The sequence below is a fragment of the Octopus bimaculoides genome, chromosome 2 (genome assembly GCF_046866305.1).
Source record: "Octopus bimaculoides isolate indiv1 chromosome 2, ASM4686630v1, whole genome shotgun sequence".
NCBI classification, from domain to species: Eukaryota; Metazoa; Mollusca; class Cephalopoda; order Octopoda; family Octopodidae; genus Octopus; species Octopus bimaculoides.
Window position 1 is genome coordinate 52,502,053 of NC_142929.1, and position 12,597 is coordinate 52,514,649.

The window sequence follows — 12,597 nt, forward strand, 5'->3', positions numbered from 1 at the left end:
CACCTTATATGTTACCTTTTTATTTATGATTACAGTCAAAACAGATCAGAATATGAGAAGCGAGTGAGATCTCAGGCCATGAGGCTTCGAGAAGAATCTTAACCATCAAACCTTAATCTCGGATCCAAAGAAACACCTGTGTGATGAAAGCAACAATTATATCATACAAGATTTCTTCATTCCATGTAACTACTATTGTAATATGTATGCAATAGCCAAACCGCTCTCAACCATAAAATCATTTTGCACATGCTCTCTTACACACACACACACACACGCACACATACACACTTTCTCTCTCTCCCCCTCTCTGATTTACTGTTACTCTTCTCTCTTTCTCTTTCTTTTCTACCATAACATCTATCTGAATTCCCTATTGGAACAGCTTTCAAATTAATTTGGCAACGTATGAAAAGACACTGTCACATTTTTAGAATGTGTCCATCTCTTATGCAACCACCAAAGAATGACATGCATACTGATAAAAATCTCCCTATCAGATTATTTGGTAGTTGATTTATATATAAATACTTTTAATTTCATATATCTTTATGAGATAAATGTGTGAAAGAAAATTACATTTATGTTTATTCTATTATCAAAATGAACTTAGTGTGTGTATGTGTTTATATAGATATACATTTACATGCATGCAGACACACACACACACACACACACAGGCACATAAATATATTGCATGAATGTGCTGTGTATGAGAGAATTTTGTTTACTAAGGCATGATTTATTTGTATTGTTTAGTAATTTGCATATGTCATGTCATTGTCCATAGGGTCTTTAATGCAGTTGTTTCTTTTCATCTTGTAACAGTGCAAACTTTAGAATTGCTTAGCTAAAAGAAAAGAAGTTTTTTTCACTTGTTTATTTATTCAGGCATGTACAAACTTGGTGTGTGCTGTTGTCACGAGTTGCCAATAAATGTCTTCATCTTTTGAAAAACTCATCAGTTTTATTGCTTTTTGCTAGTAATAATGGAGTTTATAACTGACTGCCTTTTGAAATTTCTACATGTACAAATATAAGGTAAAACAGATGTTTAAAGAAATAGAAGTGAAAAGATTCTATTAAGAAAAAAGTTAAAGAATATCTCTTTCAATTGAAATGGTATTAAATTTTAATTCCTTTGAAATTAGTTAAATCATGTAGTCAAATGAAAATAAATCTAAACACATCTATCATTCTGTAAGAAAATAAACTAGTTTTCCATTCTACTGCATTGCATTATTGATAAGTGCTTTCTGAGATAAATGAATATGTATTCTTTCTGCACCTTTTTATCCCTCATCTTCAGAACATCTTATTTTAGCTTGGATTTGGAAGAGAGATAGAGGTTACCTGTCAATTCAACTTGTTCTTTTTAAAGCATGTACTTGTTAAAAGCCTCTTTTGAAAAAAAATGATTTGACACATCATGTATTATTTTCTTTTATAATATTGTGTCAAAATAAAGATATTAAAATAAGTGATCTTTAGTGAAGTCTATTTTTTTTTCTCATAATAAAATAAAATAAAAATATTTATGGGAATTCATCTTTTTTGTTTTAGTAGAGTTTTGTCATTATTAATCTTTTTGTTATTTTTATGCTAACGTGGGTTGAATTATTTTAAGAAAAATATATGCATTCTTATATCATCTTTGAAAGTGGTCAGCTTGGGATGTTTGGCTACCTTCAAATACTTTTTGAAATTTACTTTAGTTCATCTACTACAGATTTTTCCAGTAGTGTATCATATGTTTATTGTGGGGGTTGAATGTCTGATTGTGCCTGATGGTATTGATGAACTGTATTCCCTTATTCAGCACCAATTCCTCTGAAAGGAATTATAAGAAGTTAAAGATCTCCTTGTTTCAGCAACCCAAATTGTCAGTCTTTGTCCTTAAGCAGGACAATTTTGCAGACTCAGTCCAGGCAACATATTGTCCATCATAAAAGGCTAACACACATGCTTCCTCAAATTATACAAATTGAGTTCCCCTGTCATTTGCTGAAATTGATCATGCAATTTGCTGGGCCATTCTTTAGTTAACTTTGTTTTTCCACTTTATGGGCAGAACTTCTATATAATTGACAGTTCAACGTTGTCAACCAAGTCTATGCTGTGTCAGTCTTATGCCAAATGATCAGCTTTGATGTGGTAAGCTGATCTCCATAGGTTCCAACAGAGAAGGTAGTGTACTTTAAGAAGGCTTTTAGATCATTATTTAATGTCTGTTTTCCATACTGCCATGGTTTGATGAGCTGGCTAGGCAGAAGACTGCACCAGGCTTCTCAGTCTGTTTAAGCAGGGTTTTTATGGTGGGATGCACTTCCTAACACTAACCACCTTATAGACTGGACTGGGAGTTTTTTTTTTATGTGGCACCAGTATCAGCGAGGGCCTGTTTTGGCATGGTTTTTACTGCTGATTGTCCTTCCAAACACCAACCATTTTACAGTGTGGATTGGATGCACCAGCACTGGCAGGGTCACCAAACAACTTGCAAGACAAAGATCCTTTGAGAGGTGGGTGGAGCATTGGAGGAGGTAACCTTGTGCCAGGTGATGAGAGGCTAGTGTGACAGAGGGACAATAACAGGTGTCTTGCTGTGAAGGAGAGAGATTAAGAATAAGGACAGATACATGGTTATCCAGTCAAAGGGAAAGCAAGATGGAAAAAGAAATATATCAACAATTGAGATATCTACTGGTTAAACACTGTCACTTTTAATAAAGTGCCATCATGGAATATTTTAAAGACATTGAAACTCACAGCCTAGTTAAGTTAGAATATTGTCTTTTGTGAATAACAAATTGTTGTTGGCACTCCATCGCTTATGACGCCGAGGGTTCCAGTTGATCCGATCAACGGAACAGCCTGCTCGTGAAATTAACGGGCAAGTGGCTGAGCACTCCACAGACACGTGTACCCTTAACGCAGTTCTCGGGGATATTCAGTGTGACAAGGCTGACCCTTTGAATTACAGGCACAACAAACAGGAACAAAGAGTGAGAGAAAGTTGTGGTGAAAGAGTACAGCAGGGTTCGCCACCATCCCCTGCCGGAGCCTCGTGGAGCTTTAGGTGTTTTCGCTCAATAAACACTCACAATGCCCGGTCTGGGAATCGAAACCGCGAGTCCGCTGCCCTAACCACTGGGCCATTGTGCCTCCACGAATAACAAATACCCAACTCGTTAAGTCCACTGTCAGTCGAAAGCACAAAGCAAAGATTAAACCACATTAAACTGCATTTTACTTGTACCGTATTGCAAAAGTCTCTTAGAATCTGTAACTCATACTATGTAAGAACTGTATTCAAAAGTAGCATCATACTTTGCATATTTTTCACCAAAGTGAGAACTAAGACTAGTTAGAAAGTAAGAACTGCATCTACAACTTACTAAGCTTTGCAAAGAACTTATAGAGGATAAACAGAGATGCCTTAAACTCTGCATAAAAGAATATTGAAAAGTCTTGAGAAATTCTCAGAATGAGAATGGCTGAGCATCTATATGAGATCGGAAGTCAAATAGAAATGTGTAGAGTTGATAGTGAACCAAAATGATAAAAAGCATCAGTGAAATGGTATAACCCTGTCAGTATAGCTGCTTAGACTAGGAGATAATGTTGCTACCCTTATTAGGGATGCAAGCTAGAAGCCTTTATAATCTGGTACTATATACACATTAAGGAATGTATATAGGAATACATATACACATTTAGGAATAAGACACTTGGTGACTATATGGAGATTAGTAAATGGCAATATATGTATTACTGTCAAATGATATTTATTTATTTATGTGTTTCAGCCAAGTGGCTGCGGTCATGCTGGTGCACCACCGTGAATGATTATGTTATGATTATTTATTCACATTATTTTTAACCCTTTATCATTCATATTAATTTATCAAATGTAATGCTTATTTATCTGCATTTTAAAAAATTATGTATCTTGTAGCTTCAAGATTTTGAAGATATGATTGTTTATTTTTAGAATGATGTTGCAGGGTAGGTATGAGAGGCTGGATCAGGTGATGTAAATGCTAAAGGGTTAATTAATTATAGCTTAGGTTTAATGAAGGTGATCATCATTATCATTTAATGTTTCTTCTTCCAAGGGTTGGATGGTTTGACAAGAACAGGTGAGCCAGAGGGTTCCACCTGATTTTTATGTTTGCTTTGGTATGCTTTCTATAGCTGAAGACCCTTCCTACTGTCAACCCTTAACTGAGTGTACTTTTTACATAGCACCATCGAGGTTGCCAAGTACCCACAAGATAAAACTCAACTGAACAGAACATAGACTGGAGGAATAAGAAACTATGATGGAGGGAGAGGAACAGGTGTCTTGCTAAAGTAATGAAGGCTTGCCCACCTGAAGACTATTTATATTTATGACATTGTAGGGTAGGTGTGAGAGGTTGGATATGGACAGTTGAAATGCTAAAGGGTTGAACAATTTTTCATATGTAGATGAGGTTGGTTGCTAGGAAAATTATAAATTCTTTTAGTATGCTTGTGCCATAAAAAAAAAGACAGCATTTTTGAAGAATATGAAACTGCTATTTAATAAATACATCACCATAACATGTGTTCAGTATATTTGTTACATCATGAATTGTTAGGTTCTGACCAAAGTTCATTTTCTATAAGTATATTTTGTCAGTTAATGTAGCATGCATTTCCTCATTTTAACGTCCACTTCTCCATGCTTGCATGGGTCAGATGGAATTTGTTGAGATTTTCTTGTGACTGGTTGCTCATCCTGTCACCTCACCTTATTTCTAAAAAAGGCAATATTTTCCCATGACCAGACATGTTTTCATAGAATATTAGGAACAAAAAACAGTTTGTACGACAGTGACACTCATTTACAACTATTGTGATGTCAAGGCAAGCAGCATGCACACACACATACACACACCTACATATATATATATGAATATATATATATATATATATATATATATGCATAGATATACAGGGTGTGGTGAATAAACTGTCGTCTAAATTATGCAAAAATTAAAATAACACTGACATCTCATTTTAACATATTTACCAAAAATTACATAAAAATATCTTGAAATACTAAAGAGTAAATTTATTCAATAAAATTGCTACTGGCCTCAACCACGACCTCCAGATGACTTCGGAATCTCCTGCAACTCTTCTAGAAGATCTCCTTGTTTAAGTTGGTGAATGCTGCCATAATCTTTGCCTTCAGTTCATCTTTGGTGTTACAAAGACTTTTGTTGTTAGGTGGCCAGATGTTATGGGTGATGTGGTCACAGAAATTGTCTGACAGCCATGACTGGGTTCTGCTTATGTGGCATGGTGCAAAGTCCTTTTGCCAGACATAGGGTCTTCCAGCAACCACCCTCTTGACCCAGAGAAGGTGTTTGTATTTAAGAGCAACCATGCATCCTGCTGTCTGGTGAGGATGAAATCGATCTGGCTAGCAGAGTCACCTGATTGGTAGGTTATCAGATGGCTGGCTGGCTTCCTGAAGTTAGTGTTGCAGATTAATATGTTGCTTGCATTGCAGAACTTCAGTAGCCTAGTTCCCTCTTTGTTTCAGGAACCAATTCCATGGCCTCCATGAACACCATAGAAGATACCAGATTGCCGTCCAACATGCCCATTAAAATCTCCAGCCACAAAAATGAGGTCATTGCCACTCGTCTTTGAGGTAACCTGAAGAAGGATATCATAAAAGTGCTTTATTTACGTTTGACGGATATTTGTTTGTTGTTAATACGTTTCGGCTGATATACCCTCCAGCCTTCATCAGGTGTCTTGGGGGAAATTATGAACATGGGTCCTCATTCCTAAGGTATTTTTTTATGTTATTCTTATTCAGGTCACTGCCTGGAATTGAACTCGGAATCTTGGGGTTAGTAGCCTGCACTCTTAACCACTACGCCATATGCCCGTGGGCATACTATCCACTCCAATTATGAAGAAAAGAGAGGATGAAACCAATAAACTGTCCACAGTCTGTCTACCCTATGTGAAAGGCCTCTCCGAAAAGATACAAAAGATATGCAGCCCATATGACATCAGGACAGTATTCAGGAGTAATACAACACTTTGCAAATATCTCCTTCAAGTAAAACCACCAGTAGAAGAGAATATGACCAAAGACTGCATGTGCTCCATCCTATGCAGCTATGGTAGGTTATACAAGGGTGAAACATTTTGCCCCCTCAAAATAAGGGTAGATGAACATTGCAAAGCTGTGACATGAGGAGATATTGATAAATCAGGTATAGCTGATCATGTATAGAAAAATGGAAACCACCTCCCCCTGTGGGATGAAGTTAAAATAACAGACAGAGAACATCAGTGGAAAATACGAAAACTAAAATTTTTTAATGGGGGTGAGATAACCAAAAAGTACCTAAATGTGATAAAATAAATTAATATCCTCATTATGAAACAAAAGGATTTTTCTAGAAACTTTTTTGCTTCAGATTTTGGAGAAATGTTTCATCTTTGTTACAATTACATCAAGACTGGAGCATTTTGATGCCAGAGCAATTTGGATACAGTCATCGGGCTCCAACTAATTTTGTTAAAGGGTTGAATTGAATAACTACTTAAATCTACTTATAGAAAGCAAAAACACGTGTGTCAAAAAGTAAGGTTAAGGTGGGTAATAGACAGCAGACAAATAGTATCTGTTTAGTTACTTGACAACACTTTAGCAACCAAATTGTTTGTAGTTCAAAATGGCATGACGTCTCCTAAGCACATCCATTACATTGGACAGATGTTTTATATGACACATTCTACCAGTATCCCAAGTTTGAAAGTGTTTCGTTAAGAAAACAAGTGGTGCCCGTCAAATCAGAAGGATCCGTAAAATATGCTTCAACACACGAATTCACATAAAGAATCTTGCAAACCAAATACAAAAACGAAATATTTTTTGTAATTCCTTTAACTGTTTATAGTATTTAAATAGAACGTGACTTTTTTGCAGACATTTTTTCCAGCTAAAATTGTGACTTTTCACTAGACGCCATGATACACACTATACACACAAAAAAGAAAAGCATGCCCCACTCCCGTCAAAAAAAAAAAAAAGCAAAAAACAAAGAAACACACCTTTCGTTTAAGCTGTGTTTAATTAGGGTTTAATAACAACTTACAAAATTAGTTGTGTAGTAGCAAGTGACTTGATCTGAAAGACCATGTCGAAACGGAAGCAACCGTTTAGTATACTAGTCTGACTTCAAATCTTATATAGTTGATTCTGAGGGATTAATAAAATATGAACTAGCATTACATCGATATTACTAGTGGAGGCGCAATGGCCCAGTGGTTAAGGCAGCGGACTCGCGGTTTCGATTCCCAGACCGGGCGTTGTGAGTGTTTATTGAGCGAAAACACCTAAAAGCTCCACGAGACTACGGCAGGGGATGGTGGCGAACCCTGCTGTACTCTTTCACCACGACTTCCTCTCACTGTTACTTCCTGTTTCTGTTGTGCCTGTAATTCAAAGAGTTAGCCTTGTCACACTGAATCTTCCCGAGAACTACGTTAAGGGTACACGTGTCTGTGGAGTGCTCAGCCACTTGCACGTTAATTTCACGAGCAGGCTGTTCCATTGATCTGATCATCTGGAACCCTCGACGTCGTAAGCGACGGAGTGCCAACAACATCGATATTAATTGATTCAATTATTCTACGAAAACTAATATTATTCAGAGACGGAGTACATAGTTTGCAGTACTTTATCCCTACGTCAACTTCTGGTCGAAGGTGTAACAATACTATCTTGTTTGTTTCTCTTTTTCCCCAAACATAATGTTCCTAGAGCTATATCATATCTAATGTACAATTTGTTTTAACAATCAGTGTTGTGTGATTTTAGGGATATTCAGTTGTGTTTTCTAGACGGACGACCGACTGAATAAAAGCTCCCATGGTTGGAGATTAGCAGATAGTTGAGCCGAACGCCATGTAGATGTCTTATTGTAACAAGTTCAGAACCAGATTATTTAAGGCTGAGCATCAATATTCTTTCTTTATGCTTGTACATTATACAATCCTTAAGCTTAATGTCAGTAGCCATCCCCTAGTTTATGAAAAAAATACAAAAAAACCTTTTATAGAACTATGCTTTACAGTTCCAGCGACGCGGTGTTTGGCTGGTGTGCGCATGCTCACATGTCCGAGACAAGAAGTTTCACGCTAGGGGGAGAGAGCACTGTCATTCACGCAGTGCCGGTGAAAGGTAGCGTTTCTTTTTGACTCTGCGTGTGTTGTGCTTAAAAATATGTTTATATTCTTGAATGTGATGAAGTGTAAGAATTAGATTATTATCCTGCTTCCAGCTTCAGTGTTGCTGCTCGGGTTTGAAAAATAGGGCAGATTCCTCCCCCCTTATTTTGTGATTTAGTGGGAATTGTTGAAAAACAAAGGGAAATTCGCGGTGGTATTCAGTGAACAAATTAAGCACACTACTCGGCAGTGGCTAAAACGCGAACTGATCAAGCTTATGTATGAATTTTCTTTTTATGTTAGTTTCCTTTTACACAACGGCTAAAAATTTTCTGAAACAGCACCCCACTAATTTTATCTACGAGCCGCCACTGATGCTCAGTCATCTCAAATTGAAAAATTCATATGCAGAGGAATACTGAGCAGCAAATTACAAGTTTAAATCTCTATTTCTCTTTCTATCTTTCTCTCTCTCTCTCTCTCGCGTAAATATTTGAAAGAATTAGAGGAAAGTTCTCTGATAATTTTTTTTCGTGTAAATAAATGTAAATGTTAATTTTTAAATTTGCCAGCAAAATCTTACAAAATCTTATTCTAAAAGATGTACATGTTATGTACGAAAATAAAAGATTTTGGAAAATACATTCAAGTTAACCAAATTGTATATTTGATTTTTTTAATGGAATACAGTCGATTTTGTTGGTTTGATGAACCAACTGCAGTATAATTCTAACTTTTGTTTGATCAAACCTAAAGAAATAAATCTTTTCTCATATCCCGTTTGTCAAGGCCACATGTATTTCAGCCAGTCTTTTTCTCATTACATAATGTTTATATGATGAAGATGCTGATTAAAATGTACATGTGTACTAATATGGTATTATTATCATTAATAATAATAATGATCCTTCCTATTAAAGGCACAAGACCTGAAATTTTGGTGGGCAGGGGACTAGTCGATTACATCAACCCCAGTCAACTGGTACTTATTTTATCGACCCCAAAAGGATGAAAGGTAAAGTTAACCTTGGCAGAATTTGAACTTAGAACTTAGCAACAGGTAAAACACCACATAGCATTTCATCCAGTGTGTTAATGATTCTGTCAGCTCGCTGCCTTAATAATAATAATAATGATAATAATAATAATTAAATATTACGACTCCTTGTAAGCCTGTTTAACTATGGAGATTGGTATTTGTTTACGCAGATTATGAACACAGTGTCTGTGTTTGCACACTCGTTACACTCGCCCCCCCTTTTTTTCTCCCACCATTTAAATTTAAACGTACATGAACTGTTTCACCAAGCAGCTCATATACCCCTCCTGTACTGTGGGTAAGGGTAAAAGTACATATTTTGTTTACTTTCTTCTTTGTACCATATACCTCCATGCAAGCATCCATGAGTGCCATATACCTCTAAGGGTATCGCATACATAAATATTTAGATATAATATTTAACAGTCCTGTGTAGCCACCCTCTCTCCTCTCTTCCTGGTCAACCTTCTCACACTGTCTTCATCACTTCTTTGCTGGCTCTTGCTCTGCATGTTGTACTTGATCTTCACTATATGCGCAGCATTCAATCATTGTTTAAGATGGCTGTCGAGCGTGAATAGTTATTACGACGTTTGTGCAAAGTCGTCAGTTTTTGTGGTGTTCGAAGGTCTAGGGTCTCTTACTAAAGAGTGTTGTAAGTACAAACACAAATCACATACGCATTTCCGGTATTACTAAAGCAGCACGGTCCCGAGCGCGCGGTCGCGCGTCCGCGCTAGCTAGTCGTGAGTGGTCGATCCTAGCCCTGACCCTGTCCCTAACCCTAACCCTGTCCCTAATCCTAACCCTAACCCTATCCCTAACCCGCGTGTGCAAATGAATACGTGTTTAGGGTTAGGGTTAGGGACAGGGTCAGGGCTAGGATCGACTACTCACGACTAGCTGGCGCGACTGCGCGTTCGGGACCGTGCTGCTTTAGTAGTACCCGCATTTCCATCTCTACACATATACACGTTCCTTGCTTATGCAGTGACCGGTAATAAAGTCACAATTTTGGCTAGGAAAAAATGTCACAATTAATTCATGGCGGTCGGTAATAATGTCACAATTAATTTATGGGATCCGGACAAAACTCCCTCAGATAAAACCCCCTGTGACTTTTTTACCTGTAACTTTTTAAAAACCTGGATTCGTTTATACAAGTCACTCACAAACTGAACAAACATCAATCACACAGTATTTAAATTACTTAAATTAAATTAATAATAATATTGATGTTGACAATGATGATGAAGATCATTCTCCGTTGCTGCCCTCAATCTTTTGCAAAAAGCCACAATAGCTAGCTTAATTGCTGAGGTGAGAGCTGCAAGCACGGGGGTTGGAAGGAAAGTAAGAAACAGTTTTAAAAAGAACTCACTTAACGCTTATCAGTGTCGGTGCCTCTACATTGCTTTTGTATTCTATAATTTTTGTAATATGCCCGTTGGCATATGGCGTAGTGTTCATCTCATGTCGGTTATCAGCCCAACTCCGAATAATGGTAGACCACCTAACTTAAAAAATGTTGTTAATGCCAAATTCAGCGAATTTGACATTAAAGGGGTTGTTCGCCTTCTTTCGTCTCTGTCCTCCCTCGTCCCGTGTATCCCAGACTCCCTCAATCAACTGAAGGAAAATCCGCCCCCCCCCCCCCAGATGATCACCTACACTGGCCTGGCTCACTAAGTTTTCTACAACCCATCTTCACCCCTGACAATGTCAGGTGGGTAATTACCTCTTTTCTAGCAGGTTCTGGTGCCGGGATCGATGGCTAACAACCTCAGCATCTCAATGATGGTAAGTCCCTGTCAGCTGGTGATGTTGGGCTCGAAATCTTGGAGAACCTAACATAGTTCACAAACTTGTTCTCGTCCCAGAGTGTCCTTGCCTACATTCGTCCCCTGTTCTTTAGGGCCAAACTATTTGGTCTCACCAAACTCAACGGTAACCTCCGTCCCATAGCAGTTGGTTGTACTCTGCGACGGCTCACAGCAAAAGTATACCTGTTTTCAGTTTCTAGCTGCCTGACCGAGGAATTTTCCCATATTGAGCTAGGAGTGGGTACTAAGCTAGGTTGTGAGGCTGCTGCTCATGCCACCAGGGCTTTCATCAACTTGCCCTTTGAATCCCTAAAAGTCATCCTCAAACTTGACCGTCAGAATGCTTTTAACTCCATCAATCGAGACGTCATTCTCCGCGCAGTAAGGGCGAACACCCCACCAATTTATCACTTTGCTTGGCAAGCCTATCACGAACCCTCCTACCTCTCGTTTGGTGACCACTTCATCCCATCTTCCTCTGGAGTCCAGCAGGGTGATCCACTTGGTCCTGCCCTATTCGAATTGGGTATTGATGATTTTACCAAGATGGGAGCCGACCTAGACCTAAATGTCTGGTACCTCGATGATGCTTGTTTGGAAGGCCCTCCCGACAAGGTGCTTGCAACTGCAAGGACGATGATCGAGAAACTTGGTCGTAGAGGTCTTTGTGTTAACAGCTCCAAATGCGAGCTTTGGCTCTTCAACCACCCAGCTTTGCATGAGCAGACTACTAAACTATTTGTTGACTCCCTCCCCTCGATCGTGATTCCTACTTCATCAGCGTGCTGTTCCTTTGGAGCCCCAATTATTGACCTAGCTTTCGAATCCATCTTTAGATCCAAAATGGATAACCTCGAACAACTTTTTTTAAATCTTGGAGTAATTGAGCCCACCAAGGTTTTTTGATACTTAGGAATTACTTGTCTATTCCTAAGCTATTGCATTTTCTGAAAGTTAGTCCATCTTTCAGATTCCTATCGTCCCTCCAATACTTTGACGACCTAATCTTCAGCAAACTCGACTTAATGGTCGATGTCAAAACTCTCCCCAGACTCCTGCGACTAAGCTGCCTTGCCCAAACGGTTTGGGGGTCTAGGCAAGTGCTTGTCTTTATCTCTTCCCTGTTTTTTTTTTCTCCATCCACGCTTGCTCCCCTTTGGTAGGCAACATCCTCTCCTCTCCAACATAGACTAATTCCAACAGGGAGATGGATGAAGCTCTGTCAAAGTGGTGAAAGCTGGGTTTGTCAATTCCGGTTACAGTAGAGGGAAGACGGAAACAGAGAGTATGGAACAATCTGCGTTCAGATGCCACTTTCAACTCTCTCCTTGATCAATTTTCAAGGTGTCGCCTACTTTCAGCTAGTACAAAATTCTCAGTGGACTGGATTGATGCCCTGCCTGTGGCCAACATTGGTAGTCTACTCAGTCTAGATGAACACCGCATCTCCATCGCACTCAGAGTGGGAGCTGACGTCTGTAGGTGACTGAGATGTTGCTATAGTAG

The 12,597-nt window shown here is 38.5% G+C and overlaps 1 protein-coding gene across 5 annotated transcripts in view; it reads left to right on the forward strand.

Annotated features, from left to right (window-relative positions):
• LOC106867401 (SUMO-conjugating enzyme UBC9-B) overlaps window positions 1-1,532 on the forward strand; it is a 42,832-nt gene extending 41,300 nt beyond the window's left edge. For all 5 annotated transcript variants that reach the window (XM_089345551.1, XM_089345571.1, XM_089345558.1 and 2 more), the window contains one exon: window positions 36-1,532. In XM_089345551.1, the coding sequence (XP_089201677.1) occupies window positions 36-102 (67 nt within the window). In that variant the 3' untranslated portion in view covers window positions 103-1,532. The remainder of the gene's footprint in view (window positions 1-35) is intronic.
• Window positions 1,533-12,597: the final 11,065 nt, after the last annotated feature.